At 36.3% G+C, this 22,225-nt stretch overlaps 1 protein-coding gene across 24 annotated transcripts in view; it reads right to left on the bottom strand.

Moving 5' to 3' along the window:
* The window catches only part of NRXN1 (neurexin 1), a 1,115,374-nt gene that overhangs the window by 698,894 nt on the left and 394,255 nt on the right, over positions 1-22,225 (bottom strand). For 14 of the 24 annotated variants that reach the window (XM_072768323.1, XM_072768320.1, XM_072768315.1 and 11 more), the window contains 3 exons: positions 3,484-3,785; positions 1,259-1,303; positions 56-217 (listed from right to left, as the gene is read on the bottom strand). In XM_072768323.1, the coding sequence (XP_072624424.1) occupies positions 56-217; positions 1,259-1,303; positions 3,484-3,785 (509 nt within the window). The remainder of the gene's footprint in view (positions 1-55; positions 218-1,258; positions 1,304-3,483; positions 3,786-22,225) is intronic. The other 10 variants (XM_072768314.1, XM_072768328.1, XM_072768326.1 and 7 more) reach the window with 2 other exon arrangements.

Genomic DNA, 22,225 nt, shown 5'->3' on the forward strand with positions numbered 1-22,225 from the left:
ATCTGAAATGATGCGATCATGGGTTAGGAATGATTCTGGTGACAGTGATATTTACCTCTTTGAGACAGCCCATAAAGTTGTTACTGACTGGTGACCCTGGAAGGTCTGCTGTGCTGGGACTGCCTCCCACATAGAAAAAGTCATCAGACCCCAGCATGGTATAATCTTCTTGCGTGTAGCCCGTTGTGGTAAGAATCCCATCCACTGATATTGTCACCTAGATAACAAAGCACAGGGAAAGGACACGCTATACTCAGACCTAGATACTGTAATCCTGGGATATGCCTGTTTTGTGTTTTGTTTTGTTTTATTTTATTTTTTTTTTCATTTTGTTTTTTGCTTTTTTTTTTTTTTCTGTTTGTTTGGTTTTTTATTTTCAGACCTATGGCGGAACCCATTTTCATGTCTGTTTGAAGTTTATTCTTGGATTCTATTCAACTAGCCCTAAGCGATCTAAACTAGTTAGAGAGTTAACTGATTATTGAACTAGTATCAGCATCATCCCTACTGCAACTCAAAAGTTATTTAGCAGACACAAAAATGGTGTTAGTAAAATGCTTCCTAGGTTAGTTTTGCTGGTGTACATATTAGTAAAGTTTAGTCGTCTGTTATTAACTAATCACAACGTGCACCTTGTTAACATAAAAGGCGCAAGCGATTTCCAGCAACGTCACTATTTGCACTATTGAGCAGCAGTTGTTCAGCATGCAAGTGCCTAGGTCCATGCCGAAGGGGAGGAAAGGCAAAACAACCCGTGGAAGCAGCACACGCTGATGTGCACATGCAGGAGGGACAGTACAGTTCAGAAAGGAAAGGAAAGAAAACGGGGAGAACCAAAGGAAAACGAAACAAAACAAAACAAAACCAACAACTGCTTTGTGATGACGTAAAGATGAGTGGGTGTGGCATCTCCAACATTCCCCAGTCAGGTGTGCATGCCATGCATCATGAATGGTTAGAGACTGGCTGAGCTTGCGGTCACTCGGGCCAGCCACCATTTGGTCTTATCCCGTGTTAACCACAGCTGGATGCAAAACGTTCGAAACGTTAACGATGCCCCTACAGGTGAGTTGGAAAACAGAAGTTGACAGGAACAGGTAAAAAATAAGAAGGTCAACAACGGATGAAAAGAAGGAGGTCAAAGTAAGCAGAAGAGTACCAACCGCAGTTCCTCTTTTGTTAATGATGTCTACAGTTAAAAGAAAGAAAGAAAACACACGGCAAACCCAAAATAAGAAACAATTAGAATGATATCTACCGAACAATGTAGTTTGTTTACCATAGCGTGTCCAATGCCTGAGTGCTTTGTGGAGAAGGGGGGAGAAAGGAAATTAAAAACTGTGAACAGAATAACGATCGTTACTTAAAAAATATGATGGTCTCTACCATGTTAGTACATTTTTTGATTCAGGTAACGGTTAGTAGAATGAAACATTCCATGAATGACATGTTAGTTATTAAGCATGTTAGTAACATAGAAAAAGGGCAAAATAATTTTACAAGAAAAAAGCAGACTAACAAATAGGCCTCCCACAGAGGTAATATTTTTCCTGCCGGGGTATTGTTCATAACTTGCTACTAGATAGAAACAGACATATGGCAACACTCCCTTTGTCTCCCTGAGTACATGTGACAGTCATTTAAAAAGTCTACAAGGGATTCAAAGGCGTAAAGCTCATCAGCTGACCACTGCCGCCTTATGCCCGGAAGTGATCCCTCCCCCCCCCAACCCTGGCCCACCCCAGCCCCAGCAAATTCATAGGAATTGGTTGGCATTGCCCTACTACTCAATTTTACAGCACACAAGGACTCCTCCTCAACTCCAAAACTTCCTTCGGTCATATTGATGGACTTTAGGGTCACAGTTTACTGCAATGAAACAAAGCAAAGATCCTGACACATAGAATGAGTAGAATGGATTTGTTTTTAATCTGTCCTGCCACACATGCACCCCGGCTGTATAACCACAGTTTCCTTTGAGCTACCAATTCGAAGTTTGGTTTGTAACCTGAGCAAAGGCAAATCTAGAAAGCGGGCTCCTCAAGCCCCACCCTTCCTTCTGTGCTTCTCTCAAATGAGCCTCCGGTCTCTTGGTGAGAATCTGAGAGAAAAAATAAAAAAAGGAAAACCAAAGAGACAGACTTATAGGAAATCCGTGGTCTCCTGCTGCACTGAGGGTGGGTGACTCTCTCCCAGGGCAGGTGTGAAGCATGCAGGGCCCCTCCCATGCCAACAGGCCTCTGAAAGGTCTTTGAGGGTCTAAGAATCCTTCTGTTTTTCTTGGGTACCTTTGCTAGACTATGTCTGCACTTCTAAAAAATTTTTTCTTTCTTTCTTTCTTTTTTTTTTTTTTTTTTTTGCCTCAAGTTTGGACAGTTTAAGCCTTTCAGAAGCGGGAAAGAAAAGGTTAGATGGTTAACAGCTCAGAAAGAGAGGGCTGTTTTAGTAAAGGAAAACCAGAGACAATCCGGTCATTCTGCAACTGTTCAGAGAAACAACAAATATGTTAAGGATATTAGTTTGAGATCAGCATGTACTGCAGAATAATTAGTCACTGTCAACACTTAACAAAATGACACACTGTAATATAAAATTTCAAATAATAACCAAAACTTATAATGTTCAATATAAAAGGACAACGTATTCACTTCCATCTGTATATAAGACATACAAATATATATACTGTAGTAATATGCCTCCGTTAAAAATGTACAGTATATGTGGACCCATCGATTTACTAAAATAGATATTTTCCTAGTACATAGACTCTTGAAAGATTTGTTTTTAAAAAATTCAACCAAATATAAATGGGCACCTACAAGATGAACTGGTCTCTCCAGAGTCATTTGGGATTTAAAGTATCTGTGCTAAAAATAAAAAAAAATGACTTCATAAACAGACTCTTTAGGAGATGTATAGGCCCCCAAAATCATTATTTCTGTCTCAGGGGCTTTTCTTGTTCCTATTTCAGAGGTGGGGGGTGGGGAGGGAGTAGGGATTGATACAATCCCAAATCACAAACACACTGATTTTTTTTTTTACTACAAAAAAGGAACTGTGATTTAATGACCCCAATGTGCATGCTTCCAAATGATCACCATGAAAACTCTAATTTAAAATCAAACAAACAAAAAGTAAAACAAAAAAAACCAAACCAAAACAAACAAACAAAAAAAAAACAAAACCAAAAGAAACCACAACAAAACCACACACATCACAGGAAGGGCAGGTCGCAGGGATATCCTTGCAGCCCTCGGGGAAATTGTCATATGTCGCTGTATCAAAATAGCCTTTGGGCCCCCAGAACTTTCTAGATATGCCCCTGCTCAAGTATGGCAGGAAGATTCATCTCAGAAGAAGAAAAAGCTAATTTGTAAGCGACTTTGAGGAGCCCTATATCATGTTGTTAGGATTTTCAAGTACCACACACACAGCTGTAGTGAGAAACAAAGCCAGTAACTCTCTTATCCACTGCGCTGTTACCTGACGCAGATTCCTGGTGACTTTCACATCATGCCAGGCATTATCATTAAATTTTCCATTCACGGGCTCCACTAGTGCTTCAAAGGCCCCTGATCCCAAATTAATGACCAGAGAGACAGCTCCATTTTTCAGGGCAAGATTGACATAATCAGCTGATTTCCCGGTGTGAAGCATCAGTCCATTCCTCTGAAGAGTTTTAAAGGACAGAGTTATTTCATCGCTGCTGCTTTGAATGGGGTTTTGAGACAAGTCGTAGCAGAAGTATTCAGATCCCTTGAAAGTCGCAATATATTCTTCTTTTCCTAGAGGGAAACAGATACATATGTGCGTAAGTAGTAAGTAAAGAAATATACTATGTACATCAGCAGACCTTAACAGAAACAAAATTAAACAGCCCCCAAATTAACTCTGTCTAATTAACATTCATGACAAGTGCCCTGTCAAACAGAGTCAAAAGGTACTGTAGGTGGCAGTATATTTTTAATAAACCTCCTCAGCTATTGGACCATCAGCTGCAATAGCTAAAGCTGACATTCTTGAAAATTCAATTAATTTTTAAGTATCACTGCAAGAGCTCTGATCAGAGCGAGTAGCTCTGTGATATCTCCAGGGCATGAATCAGGTACCATAAATGCATATTGGATGGTTCTACTCTGCTGGCAACAATGGGTTCCAATGTGTTTGCAACATTCTCTCCATCCAACTGAGGCGTTATTTTAATTTTCAGTGAGACATTTATATTCAAAGATTTTCTCAGTGAAGAGCCAAATATTTTCATCACTGAGAGACCATAGCAAATTATCTGGTAAGGAGAAAGCAAAGAAAAAAAAAAAAAGAATTTGGTCTGGGAGCAAATAGATCTATAGAGCATGTGCTTTTTTTTTTTTTTTTTTTTTTATTCCTCTCTAGATGGAGGAAGAAATGATAGCAAGCTTAATGGAGTCTGCTGGATTGTTGATTCATTCCCTGATCTTACCCAGCAGATGGTAGTGCTGGCTTTTATGAGACTGGTAAAAATTCCAGCACATCATCATGGGAATAGCATGTAAATTAAGTCTCAACATTTTCTATATATCTGTCTTTACCGTATTTATGAGTAACAATGTGGATCCTACAGGATGTCATACCAATCAACCCAAAATATGGGTATTTGGAAAGAGTAGTCTTCTCCCCCTGATTAAGTGAGTTTAACCACGGGATGAACGTAAGCCAAAAGCTCCCTCAACTTCCTAGGCAATGATGCTTTTATGCCAAGAAAAATGAGACAGTTTGGTCTAGAATCAGCTTCTGATAAACTATAAACACAGAATTATAAGTCATACTGGAGAATTGTAATCTGTTTTACCAATAATATAGCATCTCTACCATGTTCATTGGAGGGTTCATGCCAAAAGGGAGCTTACCCTTGGCAATAGGTTTCTAACTCAGGGCTGTTTCATTTGATAGTGAAATAACTCACATCCTTGAATCAGAGCTCAAATCAAGATTTCAGCTCACCAGTGCTTGATGACCTGATTCTCTGGATGCATACCATGCTACAAGTGGCTACCAGTAGGCTAGGCATGGCACGAAGTTAAAAAGTGAGTCCTCAGGATTTTCACAAGGGAGCAAGCGCTTGAAGAACAGTCAATGCCTACTAGTAAGTTACTAGTGATGATAGGTGGTCAAGACAAACCCATCACATTCTAAGGCAGAATCACAGGACAAGCAAACGAAATTAGATGGTTCCTCCCATTCATGCAGTCAAAATATTGGCACTTCCCAAGTGTTAAGCCCAGTACTAGTCTTTAGGAAAAATGGAGTGGCCAAAACTGACCTGATTCCTGTCTCTGAAAGTTTATAGCCCAGGTGTCTACTTCCCCGGTCAATTCAATAAGCAAGTGGCTTGATATTGGGAGCTAACACAACTAAATATTTCTAACTATATATACTGAGAGGGCAAAAAAGTAGGTCAAAATATGAAATAAGATACTAGCTTGCCTACTTGCTAATGCATTGGGGGGCACTTATGCATATTTTTTAAAATCTCAGTTTCTGAAAGCAGTTAGTTACACCTGTCTTTCTGGATAAAATGAGATAATGCATGTACAGAAATCTAGAAAAGTTGGTAGGCATTAGGAATGGTAGATGCCTTCCTTCTTGTTTAATCTAATAAATGTAATATATAATCTAAAACACACAGCATATGTCAACTTTATTGCAAAATCTAGAATATTAGCTTTAAGGTCAGAACAAGGATGCCTAGTATCAATGTACTATACTTCAAGTCCTGGGTAATGCAGGAAGATAGGAAAACCATATGAGCATTATAAAGGTTATAAGTGACAGAAATCATATTATTAAATATTATTGTATAAACTGAAAGACCAAAATAATCTTCAGAAAAGTACTAGGTTTAACAAGAATTTCAGAAAGAATGAAGGGTTCTATGTACTGTGATAGTCAGTGTTTTAAACATATATAAACAGATCTATAGATTTGAAGAAATTCCATTACAAATCTATATGAAATTTTCAATGAATGTGAAAAGTGGATTTGGGGATCAAGTCCTGCATCAGGCTCCTTATGAGGAGCCTCTTCTCCCTCTGCCTATGTCTCTGCCTCTCTCTCTCTCTGTGTCTCAAAATCTTAAAAAAAAAAAAAAAAAAGCAGATTCTACAAGTTCTTCGGGAAAAATAAAGAGCCCAAAATAGCCAAGCTATTCCAGAGAAAGAAGATGAAGGGACTTCCTTGTGGATAGGTGGACATTTATTAGAAAATTATGGTAATGAAGATAATCTATTAGGAAAAATGAAAAAAAAGGGGGATAAAAATAATGAAACTAAAAATAATCCTAACCCTATATGAAAACAATTTATATCAAGTTAGGCATTGCAGTTAAGTGAGCAAAGTATATATTTGTCAATAAATGGCACTGGTACAACTGGTTATCTATAGGAATAAAGTAAAACTGGATCTCTACATCACTTACAAAAATCAATTCTCCATGCACTAAGGATATAAGTTGCTGATGTAAATTTGTAAAATTTTTGTAAGATTAAAAACGTAAGATACTGAATGATGGAATGACATTAAATAGGCATAAAAGGTATTAGCAAAATATCAATACACTCAACCATATTAAAAATAGGAACATCTGTTGTTCATGATATTTCACAAAGAGAGAAAGAATCTAAATAAAAAAATGGGAGAAAATATTATTATACCATATTAATTTAAAAAGGACTACAATCCAGGGTATGCAAAGCACTTTAATAAATCAATATGAAACAAGATGAACAAGGGGAAAATTGGCAAAAGCACAGCACGGTAATTTCATAGAATGAACGAAAAGATGCTCAATCCTATGAGTCTTCTGGGAAAGGCAAAAACCAAATTATAGTTAAATACCATGTCATAACCCTGAAATTGGCAAAAAATGAAAATAAAAGAGAAAAATTTCAGGTTTGGAAAGCCCGGATAAAAAGTAATTCTTACTGCTGATGAGAGGGCTGAAGACATGAAAATTGACCAACTGCAATAAACATTATTTGACATTATATAATCCCATGGGAATTTCTCATAGTGTAAAGGTCTCAGTCCTCAGAAAATGGCTGCCAAAATCAATAGAAATAACATTCCCAATTGCTTTCATTTCTCTCTGCTCATTAATCTGATCCTTTGATGATAGGTGGTCACATGAAATCTAGTTCATATACATATACATACATTATATATGGTGAGATACACTTATCTGAAGATTATACCTGTAGAATTTCATCCCCTACTTAAAATAGGTCGCTAAGCCACAGAGAATTTTAGAGACCTCCTCTGGCCCAGCCCTTTAATTTATATTATTAAGAAAGTGAGCCAAGAAACAGACCCTTAACTGTAGAGAACAAACTGAGTGATATTGGAGGGGAGATGGGCATGGGGATAGGTTAATTGGCTGATGGGTGTTAAGGAGGGCACTTGCTGTGATAAGCACCAGGTGTTGTATGTAAGTGATGAATCACTAAATTCTCCATCTGAAACTAATATTGCACCATATGGTAACTACCTGTAGTTTAAATAAAAATTTGGAGAAAATATTTAAGACCCATAAAGTTTAAATTATATCAAATTCCAAAAGCATGCCAGGAACAGAAGCAGAATAGAACTCAGCCTCTGACTACCTTTAAATAACTAAAAAAATAACAAAGTTTGGGAGCGTAAAGAGGTATGGTTTAGTCAAATGGCTGTAGCATTTTATCCAAGTGACCTAATATCATTTCAAATCAGCATAATTCATAATGCATCTTGATAAAGGATTCCTTTGCCAGATTATGTGGCAGACTAAAGGAAAAAAATAGGAAAAAAGAGTTTGCAATTCACTAGACAGCAAGCTTTGAAGTTAGTTATATGAGTGTTGATGACATTTAACACTAAGGTTTCTATTACTTAAAAATGAAAATATCCTTCTTTTTGTAATGTTTAATTAAAATTTAGGTAATTCAAATTGCATTAAAGGCAACCACAAAAGTCTTGGAAAAAAATCACCATAGAATGTATCATTACCTCAAAAAATCATAAATGAGACATGAATCTAAGCAAGAAACATATTTTTGCTATGTTCTTTTTCATGAAAAATATGTATTCTATACAAAAATGCATAAATCATTCTATTTTTTACAATGCAAGAGGATTGTTTCCTCCAACTCTTTGTTACTGTGGAGTCTTTGTCATTAAGTTTTGTGCTATGTCATATGCAAGTAAGAAGCAGCCTAGTGAATAATTATTTATGCTTTCCTGTTGAACATGTAAAGAACTGGTTTATTTCCATTTAAAAATACAACTCCCAAATATCTTACGCATTTCCAATATGTGCTAAAACAATAAACACCGAAAAGAAATTAAATGCCAACAACATTTCACAGAACTAAAACAAATAAAACTAAAATTTTTATGGACCCAGAGAAGAACCGAAATAGTCAAAGCAATCTTGAGAAAGAAGAACAAAGCTGGAGGTAACACAATCCCAGATTTCAAGATATACTTACAAACCTGTAATATCCAAAACAATATGGTACCAGCACAAAAGTAGACACATGGATCAATGGAACAGGATAGAGAGCTCAGGAATAAACCTACACTTACAAGGTCAACTAATCTATGACAAAGTAGGCAAGAATATACAATGGGGAAAAATGTCTTTAACAAATGATGCTGGGAAAATTGGACAGCTAAATGCAAAAGAATGAAACCATATTACCTTCTTATACCTTATACTAAAATAAGCTCAAAATGGATTAAAAACCTAAATGTACTCTTGGAAGAAAACAGGCAGCAATTTGAGAAAGAAAGAAAGAAAGAAAGAAAGAAAGAAAGAAAGAAAGAAAGAAAGAAAGAAAGAAATTAGATTTACAGCAACATATATGGCAACAAATAATACAGGATACATAAAGAACTTATACAAACCAGTAAGAAAAAAAAAAAAAAACAGACAATCCAACAGAAAAAATAAGCAAAATATATGAACATACACTCCATGATAATGGCATATCCATATGAAAAGATGTTCAACTTTGTCTTCAGAGAAATAAACTTAAAACCACAGTAAATTATCAGTACCTTCCACTATGATGAATAAAATGAAAGAGACAAAATATACCATGTGATAGTTAAGGACATGGAGCAACTAGAACCCTCATATACTACTGGTGGGACCTACTTTTTAAAACTGATAATAACTTTTAAAGCTGGATATCTGCATACTTTATCTTCCTGTCATTCCACTTGTAAGTATACATCCAACAAAAATTCACAAAAAGATGATCAGAATAACATAACAGTATGTTTGCAGCAGCACTCTGCATAATAACCTCCTGTGGACACTACTGAAATGCCAATCAATGGGATGGATAAATAATTTGAGTTATAGTTATGCAAAGGAACAATAATAAAAATACATGATCTTCAACTACCAATATGGATAAATAAAAAAATATGGATAAATCTCATAATAATAAGGTTAACTAAAAAAGAAAAATGCCAGGGGTCTGGGTGGCTGTTATTCAACATCTGACTCTTGATTTTGGCTTAGGTCATGATCTCAGGGTTGTGGGATTGAGCCCCATGTTGGGCTCCATGCTGGGTGTGGAACCTGCCTGGGATTCTCTGTCCCTCTCCACTGGGCCTAACCACATCTCTAAGGAAAGAAGGAAGGAATAAAGGAAGGAAGGAAAAGATAGAAGCCAGACTTAAAATGTATTTATGATTCCATTTATATAAAAATTTTAAAAACAAGCAAAACTAATCTCTACTCTTGTAAATCAAGATAATGGCTAGATAAAGGGAGAACTAGTGAGGACACTGGAGTGCTAGTAGTGTTCTGTTCTTTTTTTTTTTTTTTTAAGTTTTTATTTTAATTCCAGTTAGTTAGCTTAGAGTATCATATTAGTTTCAGGTATACAATATAATGATTTGACAGTTCCATACATCATCACAATAAGTGCACTCCTTAATCTCTATCACCTATGTAACCCATACCTTCAACAGCCTCCCCTCTGGTAACCATCAGTTTCTTCTCTATGGTTAATAGTCTATTTTTTGCTTTGTCTGTCCCTTATTTTTTTTCTCTTTAATGGTTTGTTTTGTTTCTTAAATTTGACATGTGAATGAATCATATGGTATTTGTCTTTCTCTGACTGAGTTATTTTACTTAGCATTATACTCCCTAGCTCCATCTATGTCTTTGCAAATGGCAAGATTTTATTCTTTTTTATGGCTGAATAATATTCCACTGCATATATGTCCACTTTTTCTTTATCCATTCATCAAGCAATGGACACTTGCTATTGTAAATAATGCTGCCATAAATATAGGGGTATATGTATCCCCTTGAATTAGTTCTTGTATTCTTTGGGTAAATACCTAGTAGAGTGATTATTATCTCACAAGATAGTTCTATCTTTAACTTTTTGAGAAGCTCCATCTTGTTTTCCACAGTGGTTGCACCGTTTGCATTCCCATAACAGTGCAAGAGTGTTCCATTTTCTCTATATCTTCACCAAAACCTGTTGTTTCTTGTGTTGTTGATTTTAGCCATTTTGACAGATCTGAGTTGATATTTCATTGTAGTTTTGTTTGCATTTCCCTGATGACGAATGATTTTGAGCATCTTTTTATGTGTTTCTTAGCCATCTAGATGACTTCTTTGGAGAAATGTCAGGCCTTCTGACCACTTCTAAATTGGGTTATTTTGTTTTTAAGTGCTGAGTTTAACAAATTACTTATATATTTGGAATACTAGCCCTTTGTCAGATATGTCATTTGGAAATAATCTTCTCCCATTCCGTAGGTTGCATTTTAATTTTGTTGATTGTTTCCTTTACTGCACAGAAGTCTTTTATTTTGATGTACTCCCAATAATTTATTTTTGCTTTTGTTTGCCTTGCCTCAGGAGACATATCTAGAAAGAAGTTGCTATGGCCAATGTCAAAGAAGTTACTGTCTGAGTTCTCCTCTAGGATTTTGATTGGTTTCCTGTCTCACATCTAAGTCTTTAATTCATTTTGCATTTCTTTTTGTGTGTGGTGTAAGAAAGTGGTCCCATTTCTTTCTTTTGCATGTAGCTGTCCAATTTTCCCAACACCATTTGTTGAATAGACTGTCTTATCCCTAATAGATATTCTTTCTTGCTTGGTGGAAGATTAATTGACCAAATGATTGTGGGTTTATTTCAGGATTTTCTATTCTGTACCATTGATCTGTCTATTTTTGTGCCAGTACCATACTGTTTTGATCACCACAGCTTTGTAATATAACTTGAATTTATATGCCTTCAGCTTTGCTTTTCTTTTACAGGATTGCTTTGGCTATTCAGAGTCTTTTGTGATTCCATACAGATTTTAGAATTGTTTGTTTTAGTTCTGTGAAAAATGATATTAATATTTTGATAGGGATTGCATTAAATGAGTAGATTGCTTTGGGTAGTGTAGACATTTTAACAATAATTGTTCTTCTGATCTATGAGCAAGGAATGGCTTTCCGTTTCTTTCATCAGTGTTTTATCATTTTCAGAGTACAGGTCTTTCACTTCTTTGGTTAGATTTATCCCAAGGTAACTTATTATTTTGGGTGTAACTTAAATGGAATTGTTTTATTAATCTCTCTTTTTGTTGTTTTATTATTGGCGTATAGAAATGCAACAGATTTCCGTATGTTGATGTATCCTGTGACTTTCCTAAGGTCAGTTCTAGCAGTTTTTTGGTGGGGTCTTTCAGGTCTTCTTTATATAGCATCAAGTCATCTGCAAATAGTGAGTTTTACTTCTTCCTTACTGATCGGGATTTCTTTTATTTCTTCCTATTGTCTGGTTGCTGTGGCTAGGACTTCTAGTACTGTGCTGAACAACAGTGGTGAGAGTGGACACCCATGTCTTACTCCTGAACTTAGGGGCAAAGCTTTCATTTTTCCTCAATTAAGGATGATGTTAGCTCTGGGTTTTCATAGATCTTTGTAATGTTGAGATATGTGTCCTCTAGCTCTATTTTGTTGAGAATTTTTATCACGAATGGATGTTGAACTTTGTTAATTGCTTTTTCTGTTTCTATTAAAATGATCATATGGTTCTTATCCTTTCTCTTAGTAATGTGATGTATCACATTGATTGATTTGCAAATGTTGGACCACTCTTGTAACCTAGGAATAAATCCCACTTGGTCATGGTAAATGATTTTTTAATGTATTGTTGAATTAGATTTGCTAGTATTTTATTGAGAATTTTTGTGTCTGTTCATCAGGGATACTGTCTGCTGTCTTGTTTTAGTATCAGAGTAATGCTGGCTTCATAGAATGAATTTTGAAGTTTTGCTTCCATTTCTATTTTTTTGGAATAGTTTGAGAACAATAGGTATTAACTCTTCTTTAAATTTTTGGTAGAGGGCAGCCCGGGTGGCTCAGTGGTTTGGCGCCAGCCTTCAGCCCAGGATGTGATCCTGGAGACCTGGGATAGAGTCCCATGTCGACCTCCCTGCATGGAACCTGCTTCTCCCTCTGCCTGTGTTTCTGCCTCTCTCTCTCTCTGTGTCTCTCATGAATAAATAAATAAAATATGTTTTAAAATTTGGTAGAATTAACATAAGAAGCTATCTGGTCCTGGACTTCTGTTTTGTTGAGGCTGGTTTTGTGGGCTAATAAGCGATCTATTCTGGAGAATGTTCCATGTGTATTTGAGAAGAATGTGTATTCTGGTGTTTTAGGATGGAATGTTCTGAATATATATGCTAAATCTATCTGTTCCAGTGTGTCATTCAGAGCCATTGTTTCTTTGTTGATGTTCTGTTTAGATGATTTGTACACTGATGGAAGTGGGGTGGTAAAGTCCCCTGCTATTATCGTATTATTGATCAGCTCCTCTGTGCTTGTTATTAACTGTTTTATGTATTTGGGTACTCCCATGCTGGGTGCATAAATATTTACAATTGTTATATATTTTTGTTGGATTGTCCACTTTATTGTTATGTAGTGTCCCTCTTTGTCTGTTATAGTCTTTGTTTTAAAGACTGTTTTACCCAATATAAGTACTATTACTCTGGTTTTCTTTTGACACCATTTGCATAGTAGATATTTCTCTATCCTCTCACTTTCAATCTGCAGGTGTCTTTCAGTCTAAAATTAGTTGCTTGTAAGAGCATATAAGTGGTTCTTTGTTTTTTTTTTTAATCCATTCTGTTACCCTTGGTCTTTCAATTGGAACATTTAGTCCACTTAGTAATGTTCTCTTCTTGATCTAGGTTTTGGTTATGGATATGCAAAAATCACAAAGCTGCAAAATTATGTTATGTACACTTCCTGTATTTGTTATACTTTAATAAAATAATTTAAATAATCCAATTTAAACAATCCAGATAATTGGGAAAAAATCCATCTTATATATTATCATTGTCCCAATTAATCAGGTGATATGAGCCAGACAGTACTCCTGTTAATGTTACTTTTATTGGTGAAAACTAAAATAATAGCAAGAGTAGTAATATCAATTATGTAGCATTTAAAAACTTTTCAATGCATACTAATATCCCTTAATGCCATTGGCTCTTCAGAGCAATCTCACAACATTTAAAAAGAAATATACAGGCTGCATAGATATAATTATAAATATTTGAAGGACCATACTCTAAAGTTCTAATAGATAGATCAATGTCAAGGTGAAGATAGTTTCTTTCATAATCACAGAAATGTTATGATGGTAAAAGAGACAATTAAAAACATAAACTTAAAAAAATGGATCATTTTGCTAAAATTATATATAAATTTGTTTTAATGTTGCTGCACAATTGCTGAAAGAGATTGAATAGGATGTCATTCAGTTTTTATCCCTTCAATAAACTTAGATAAAAATAGTTTTTGCTTATCTAATTTTCTCAGGGAAAGTTCAACGGAAAATTTGGAATTCTATAAATTCTTGTTATGCTGACTGGATGGGTTGACTCTGACAAAGTTAAATTTGATGGGAATAAACTTGAGTCCTATTTTCTGTTCCAAACCCACCCAAATGAACAAATAATAGTATATAGGCAACATGACTTCCCAGACACTACAGATAAAAACAAATAAAGTAAAACCTTTAGATGACTTAGAAGATGAATCACCTGTGTGATGGAGACACTCAAAAAAGTCCATGTAAGCATGAATTATATTCATGCAAGTGCTTAGAAGAGGGATGGCATGGTCTGGTACTTTAGTGCTGGTCCACTCATACCTGTTATATTCCTAATTTGGTCAAGCTAGAATGTATTTCAATGCATGCTAAAATGATGAAAGGCTTCTAGATTATATTAGGAATTAATAGAAGCTCTCTAAAGAAAAAAATAATTAAGGGATATATGAGAGCATCTTCAGATATCAGGAAAGATGTGCCTTAGAAGAGAAATTCCATCTGTGGCATCAGGAAGTAAATTGAATCAAAGCATAAAAATTATGAGATGATATATCTCAATATAATGAAGATTTTTTTTTTTTAAGATTTTATTTATTTATTTATTCATGAAAGACTGAGAGACAGAGAGAGCCAGAAACAAAGGCAGAGGGAGAAGCAGGCTCCATGGACCGGGAGCCCGATGTGGGATTCGATCCTGGGTCTCCAGGATCGCGCCCTGGGCCAAAGGCAGGCGCCAAACCGCTGCGCCACCCAGGGATCCAATGAAGATTTTCTAAGAGAATTATCCATAGGTAGAAAAATTTCATTTGATAGTAAACAAATTTCTTATCATAAAAGAACTTAACCAGAGATACCTGGGTGACTCAGTGATTAAGCACCTGCCTTTGGCCTAGGGTGTGATCCTAGAATCCTGGGATGGAGTCCCACATTGGGATCCCAGCATGGAGCCTGCTTCTCTCTTCCTGCCTATGTCTCTTCCTCTCTCTCTCTCTCTGTGTCTCTCATGAATAAATAAATAAAATCTTAAAAAAAATACACAAAAACCAAAAAGGACTTAAACATAACTGAACCACTTAATTGGATATGGGATAAGGTACTCAGTCTTTGAAGGTTAGACTGAACAAATGGATCCTTTTCAAGAATTTCTACTTCATAGACAGGAATGTTAGACAAAGAGAGGGAAATGACTTTCAAGTTCACAGAGAAATTGATTCTCAGGATAAAGCAATTTCACACAGCCTATGCATGGGGCAAAAATCTCATTAATTTGGCCCTATGTTTTCACATCTTTCAAGTTCAGTGAGCTTCTTTACTAAGTGAAGGACCTGCAAGGGAATGACCATAACTTTGAGGCGCAAAGATGCCTTTGGGCAGTGAGAACTCATGCTGACCCCACTTACACAAGAAATGTCAGGCCTTTTATCTATGCCAAGAACACGGCCTACATTATTGTTCTTGATTGTCTTGATTTTCATATGCACAATGCTAAATCACAGAGGTTTTTAAGGTTTTATTATGGTCATGTGATTCCAAGATTGTGTTCAACATAAATAGAAACTAAAGTCAACATACGAAAAAAACAAACTAAAAAACCCAGACTGGGCAGCCCCAGTGGTCCAGTGTTTTAGCGCCGCTTTCAGCCCGGGGTGTGATCCTGGAGACCCAGGATCCAGTCCCACGTTGGGCTCCCTACACAAAACCTACATCTCCCTCTGCCTGTGTCTCTGCCTCTCTCTCTCTCTCTCTCTCTCTCTCTCTCTCCCACCTCTCTCTCTCTTTCTCGCTGTGTCTGTCATGAAAAAATAAATAAAATCTTAAAAAAAAAAAAAAACAGACGTGTAGTGAGAGATTTGCTGCATTTGTTTTACTACTCTGCAAGTCAAATACACAAGAATATTGTGCCCAAAACATCCTTGACTAAACAAAGGTATGCACTAGAGGTTTACATTATTAAATTAAATAATAAGCTTGGCTGTCTGACTTTAAAGATAAAGCAAGTTTAGAAAAACAGAAAAAGGAAAGTCTGATTATTGAAAATCACATAAGGTTAAATCCTGTCCCTAAGAAGCATAACAGAAAATATCATTTTGTTTGTCACAATCCCACCTAACTTAAAAATTAAAACAATCAGTTGATCACTATAAGGAAAAATAGCACTACTTTATTTTTTCTTCATTTATTTTTTAGATAGAGAATTTGTGCACGTGCAAACTGGTGGTGAGGGGCTGAGGGAAAGAGAGAATCTTAAGCCCCAATGTGGGGCTCAATTTCACAACCCTGATATCAGGACCTTGATCATGACCTGAGCCCAAAACAAGAGTCAGACACTTAACCAACTGAGCCATCCAGGAGCCCAAAGCATTACTATAAAGGGAGAGTGGTTCATTCTTTCCTTACATTTTCTACCTAATTCAGTGTTGTGAATCATTCCAAAATTCTCAAATATGATTCAATCTATGTAAATTCTGAGGCTAATTTCCATTATTTGTAGCAAGAAATCATGCTTTAAAAATATTCATCCCTCAAGATTTTATTTCACTTTAGGTACACCTCAAAGCAAGCAATCTGGAAATAAGTTGCCAAGCACCTATCAGGTAACCGTCCCAAAAGAGGCATAGTCATAGTAATTATATACTTGAGGTCATTTAATATGAAAGCTAAAGAAGATCTAGATATTATTCAGCACAAGACCTTTATTTATTAGATGAAGAGAGTGAGGGTCCAACAGATAAAATTATGCTCACATAACTAATTGGCATAGAATCGAAATATAACCCTTGCCATCCTGAGTCTAGTCTCATGGTCTTCCTTCTTTCCCAGGCATTGCCATGAAATGAGTCTCTGATTCATGACCATAAGTTAAATACACCTTAACTTGAACATATTTTTCCAAAAGAAAATATAACACAGTCCAAAACTCTTGTACAACAATTTTCCAATCCTATCGTGTAGATGATTTGCATTTGATTAAGTAACTGCAGGTGCTGGGAACCAAAAGCCACTCTATGCCTGCCTGGGCTGATGACCAATCAGTTCTGCATGGATCAATATGATACACAGGACAGTAATAAACACATACTCTGGCATTCACCAGGTGTGTAATATTGCAATTTCTGGGCCTGTCTCAGGCTCAACTTGCAACAGCTGAATCTATGACAACTGGACTCTAGCATATTTTAACCTGGACAAAATCAGTAATATCAAAATAAAAATATAGCTTGTTTATTATAGACTTTACAAATAATCTCTACATGAATTTATGATTTCTTTAAGTGCCAATTAATGATTACCTAATAAAGAAGTAAATTATATAATATAATTATAAGAATACAATTATATAGAGAAAATTTACAGATATTCTATGTATATAGACAATTTCCTATTTATAAAATGGACATGGAGTAAATAATTTCAAGTATAAAATTGCTTTATTGCCAACTTGGTCAGGGCAATATATAGTGAACAACTCGTCTATATAGCCATGCTCCAAAGAGTGGCCAATTTATAATATGTTACTTTCTCTGTAGAATCAAAGCAAGGCTGCCTCTAACTTTAAAGAGTTGTATTTGAGGAGATCCACATATTTTGGTCATGTTGCAAACTGCTCTACATTATGAAATATGATTTTTTTATCAACCTAAATCGTGGCATCTTGGAAGACAAAAGCAGAGTGGAGGAGAACTTCATAGGGAAGAGCAAAGTGTTGGTTAAAGTAGAAATGGCTAAAAACTATGACCTCAACAACTGCTACCCAAAGTGCAATCTAAGGGACAGCATCAGGCATCACTCTGAGTTATAAAAGCTGTTAATCTCAGGACCTCTCCACAGTCTACTGATGCAGAATCTGTATTTTAATGAGATTCCCCCAGGTGATCCCAGTGAACATCAAAATCTAAGAGTCGTACTGTTGGAAACAATTCTAGATTACTGTGATTTAGAATATCTTCTAAGGATTGTAAGAGGTTTATGTCTGTCATGTCTGAGTTAAGTATTAAAGACAAAATAAAATATTTTGATATTATGGCACTTTTCTTAAAGGATAAACATCTAGATCTTTTGGTTGGAAAACAAAGACTGGGGGAAAAAAGATTCAGAGATATCTGATCAGTGTGTATACATGTCAAATATCTATTTAATATGCATCCCAGCAGAGTCGAACCATTAAATCATCAGAGGTAATCTCTGAATTCTTATTCTCAATGTGTTCCACCTCTAGGCAATCTTACAATAGGATCCTCTGTAGGTTTGGGAACGTAGAACTACTCTTCTGAATAAATCTAAGGGGTGCATATCTGCTGGTACAGTCTAGCAAGTCATCTTTATTAGTGGATGTATTTAATGAGGTTCATGCCACTGCATTTATGTCTCTCTAGAAATACCTTGGTTCATCCACTACCGAAACTGAAAACAAACTATCATTTATTCTAGATGTGATCTGACTCAATTAAAATGAATGGGCCTGGGCTGTCATATTTCTACTTATTACAGTTGAGTGAACTTAGAACATGTTAAAGTCAACAATATCTATCAATGAGGGAAATTTATACCTCTAAATACAGTCTACTATATTTAAAACCAGAATGACAATTCCTTAAAAGAAAGCAGCAAATTTGTCTTATCTTGGCACCCCTGGTATCTTAAATAGAGACAGGAGTAAATAAACATGTGGTAAGTTGATGAAGAATTAAGCTGGGATGAGAAGGGATGTACTTATGTAACTCTCCTTCTTAGGAGGGTTGGCTAAGGTTTTTAATTTGTTTTACTCTATTGTGTATGTATGTATATGTGTGTGTTTTAAGATAAACTGCTAACTTGTTATTAAATTAATTCAATGTAGTTAGTCAGCATACACTAACATCAGTACAAACTAGAAACACTTGGATTGCAGGATAGCAAGCACTCTGTGTACTAGGGGAAGAGAAGGGATAGTGGTAACCCACAGCATATCTTTGATCTTAAGACACTAATACTGAACTCAAAAGTCACACATGTAATGCATCTGGTACTGAAAATGGAATCAAGAGAGAGATTACTATTTTTTCAGGCACCATTCATTTTGTAACATATACATATGTGGGCACTACATGTACAGTGCCCACAATTTGGAGGTGCTATTCCAGGTTTTAGAAATACATCAGAAAGCAAGGTTCTCAGGGTTTCCACTCTCATCCAACTAATGAGGAAGAGATAACCCTAGACGATAACCCTTGACAAGTGACATTGAACACATAAAAGAGCCCAGCAAAACCAAGAATGACTGATATAGGTGGCCAGGGGGGCTGTCTCAGCAGATGACACTGAAACTAAACCTCGATGCTGAGGAGCCACTCAGAAGATCTGGGCAAAGAATGGAGAAAAATTCAGTGAGCACTGAGCAGGCTAGGTCATGTAGGACCTTCTTGATATTCATCAAACTTTCAGATTTCATTCCATGTACAATGGGAATTGTAGCCTGGGGAGTGACATGATTTGATGTATATTCTAAAAAGATACATCTGGCTTCTGTATGGAGATCAGACTATCGGTATATATGGAAGTGGTAGTAATGAGAAAAACGTTCATGAAGTTTTGGACCATAGGAACATGACTATGGAGTCATACTCTCCTGGGTTTGAATTCCACTCTCACACTGTGAGTACTTGGATAAATAACTGATTACCTTAAAATCTCAGTTTTCTCATTAGTAAATGGAAGCATTAAAATGTTTTTTTATCCGTAAATGGAGGACCTGACAGGGTAGTTGTAAGGATTAAATAATATAATTTATGTGTAATGAGTTTACTAAGAGTCACAACTCATGGCATATACTTATTTAGTTATGTACTTATGCAAAAATAGTCACCCCCCCCATCTCTTATTACCTTGGGCAGAATTACTTAATTTCTGGTCATTATTGGTTATCAAAAACTCAGGCTAATTTATAACTTAAACCTAAGATCTGATATAAATTTCATCCTTCATCTCCTAGTCTTGAGTTGGGGGCGGGGGTGGGCAGGGAGGAAGGATGTGATATAGTGCAAGGCATCTTCTTACTATCTGCCTTAAGATTTGTCCTTCCCGCATTTTCTAAATATTAAGAGAGGGAGGGGAGAGAGACAGAGAAAGAGACAGAGGGAGAGAGAGAAGGAGAAGAAGGAGGGGTTTGGGGGGCTGAAAGAGAGAGAAAGAGCTTTAGTGAGAGAGAATGAACAAGAGAAGGAGAGGGAAGGGGAAAAGAGAGAGGGAAGAAGGGAGGAAGGGAGAGAGAGACAGAAAGAGAGATATCTCCTCTGGCTCAGCAAGTGGCCTTCTTGTGAGTAGTACTAGCCAGATGGCTCAAGATCTAGCCTAAGTGGAGTGTCTGATCTGTAGACTCTTGGGTATCCTGGCTATACCAAATTTGAGAGTTGTAGGCTATGCTCCTATTGTTGACCTTGCCAGTTCCTTTCTCTGCTCCTCAGAAAGGCACAGGGCAGATGAGTAAATCTGATGCTTACACTGCCATGCATCAGAAATGCAAAATACCAGCCTTTCTTTTTTTTTTTTTTTTTTTTTGCATAATCAGGCTCTACACATGATTCTAGAGTAGTCTCTTCCTTCAGTTAGGTTGGGCAAAGGAAGCACACTTCTCCATGTACAAGTACATTTTCATAGTACCTATGACCCAGTGACTCTTTTGTCCCCTACCTCCCCCATCCCTCAATGCTCAGGTGTACAGGGAAGGTGAGAGGTGGACCATGCGTGAAGAGTGGTGAAAAGGTCAATTTTGCTGTCTTGTAGTAAGTGCCGAGGGAGATAACTGGTCAGTGTTCAGAGATTCACTTTATAGTGGAAGTTACTTAAATTCTTTTGTTTCAGGGGGCTCTAGTCAATAATTCAATGAGGAAGATGTCTCCTGAACGTGCAATTGTGTACATAGTCATACTGGGCATATGGTGGGGAATCTGTTGCTATTATCAACATTATCATTAATGTAACTACTGCATTTTAAAGGAGTGCCTAGCAGTTAAATGAGCTTTTTACCAATTCTTTTATTAACCAGAATATCATTATGCCCAACACCCCAATTCCAGGAAAATTTTGGTTAGTTAAGGTTCATGGGAATAAGAAAGAGACAGAAATATTATAAATGGTATAAAGGAAAAAAGTGTCTCTTTTAATCAGGTTTGTTTTTATATGACTTGCAAAATGATCTCGTGTGATGTTTGTTATTTTTATTTTTCATTCTCTCAGGGAAACACATTGGGCTAAGACTCAGGAGACCTAGAACACTGGTTTCCACTCAGCCACTTTTCAGCTGTCTGCGCCTGGATTCCTCCCTTAGCCTCCATGCACCTCATTTTCCTTCCCGACAAAGTTACAGAGCAGAACTAAAGTGCTCTCCAGTGTTTCTCTCAATTCTAAAATCCCGTGGTTCTGAAACATTCTTGATTTATTGAGTCACTGTTTCATTGATTCATTCAATAAACATTTACTGAGGCCCAACTCTGTGCCAAACTCTATTGCTTTCCTGCTGTCAAAATCAGGCAACAGGCTAGAGTTAAAATGTCTTTAAAGATTTCTGATGGCTGCTGCTTTTAAAAGGAACCTCTATAGCAACCTCTGTCTCTTTGGGCTTCTAGAGCTAGGTGTCTTCTAATTCTATAAGGGCTAAAAAAATTGAGAAAAACAAAGGGGCATGGGAAGGTGTTCTATTCACACCATCAGAAATAAACTTTCTATTCTGATCACTTTTTCCTTAGCCCAGAAAAAAACACTTTCAACAGACTTTCCAGTCCTATGTGTGCTGGGGTATTAAAAGAATGTGTTTGATACATCCCCCAAATTTAAAGTAGTTTTCCATATAACTGCAATTATTGGAATAATAAAATATTGTAAGAGAAACTTTGTAACACTTACTAAAAGTTTATATGAATTAATTTAGGAGTATGCATACTTCTTGAATACAAGTATGGAAGAATCAATCAACAATGACTAATGTTAGTGTTTTCTCATGGATAGAGCCCTTAATTTGGAATTAGGAATCCTGGGTTCAGTTCCCCGCTTTGTGGTTAGCGTCACCAAACCATGGGCAAGTAAATTAATTGAGTGAGTTTTCTTTAGTAGAATGACTGTAGTCATGCTATCATACCACACTTTCAGATCTCTTAAAATGAGGGTCTGTAAAATAATGATTGTGGAATTAATATTATTAACTATATACTGATTCTTCCATAACCTCCCCTCATCCCATCTATCATACCTATGTTGAAATCATTGTAAATCTATACTGTCTAGCTCAGTATTTCTCATCCCAGGTTCCTCATCTGATTTGAATACTATTTTCTCAAATCTCACAATGATGGTACAAAACCAGCATCT

This window comes from Canis lupus, chromosome 11, assembly GCF_048164855.1.
Source record: "Canis lupus baileyi chromosome 11, mCanLup2.hap1, whole genome shotgun sequence".
In the NCBI taxonomy this organism is placed as follows: domain Eukaryota; kingdom Metazoa; phylum Chordata; class Mammalia; order Carnivora; family Canidae; genus Canis; species Canis lupus.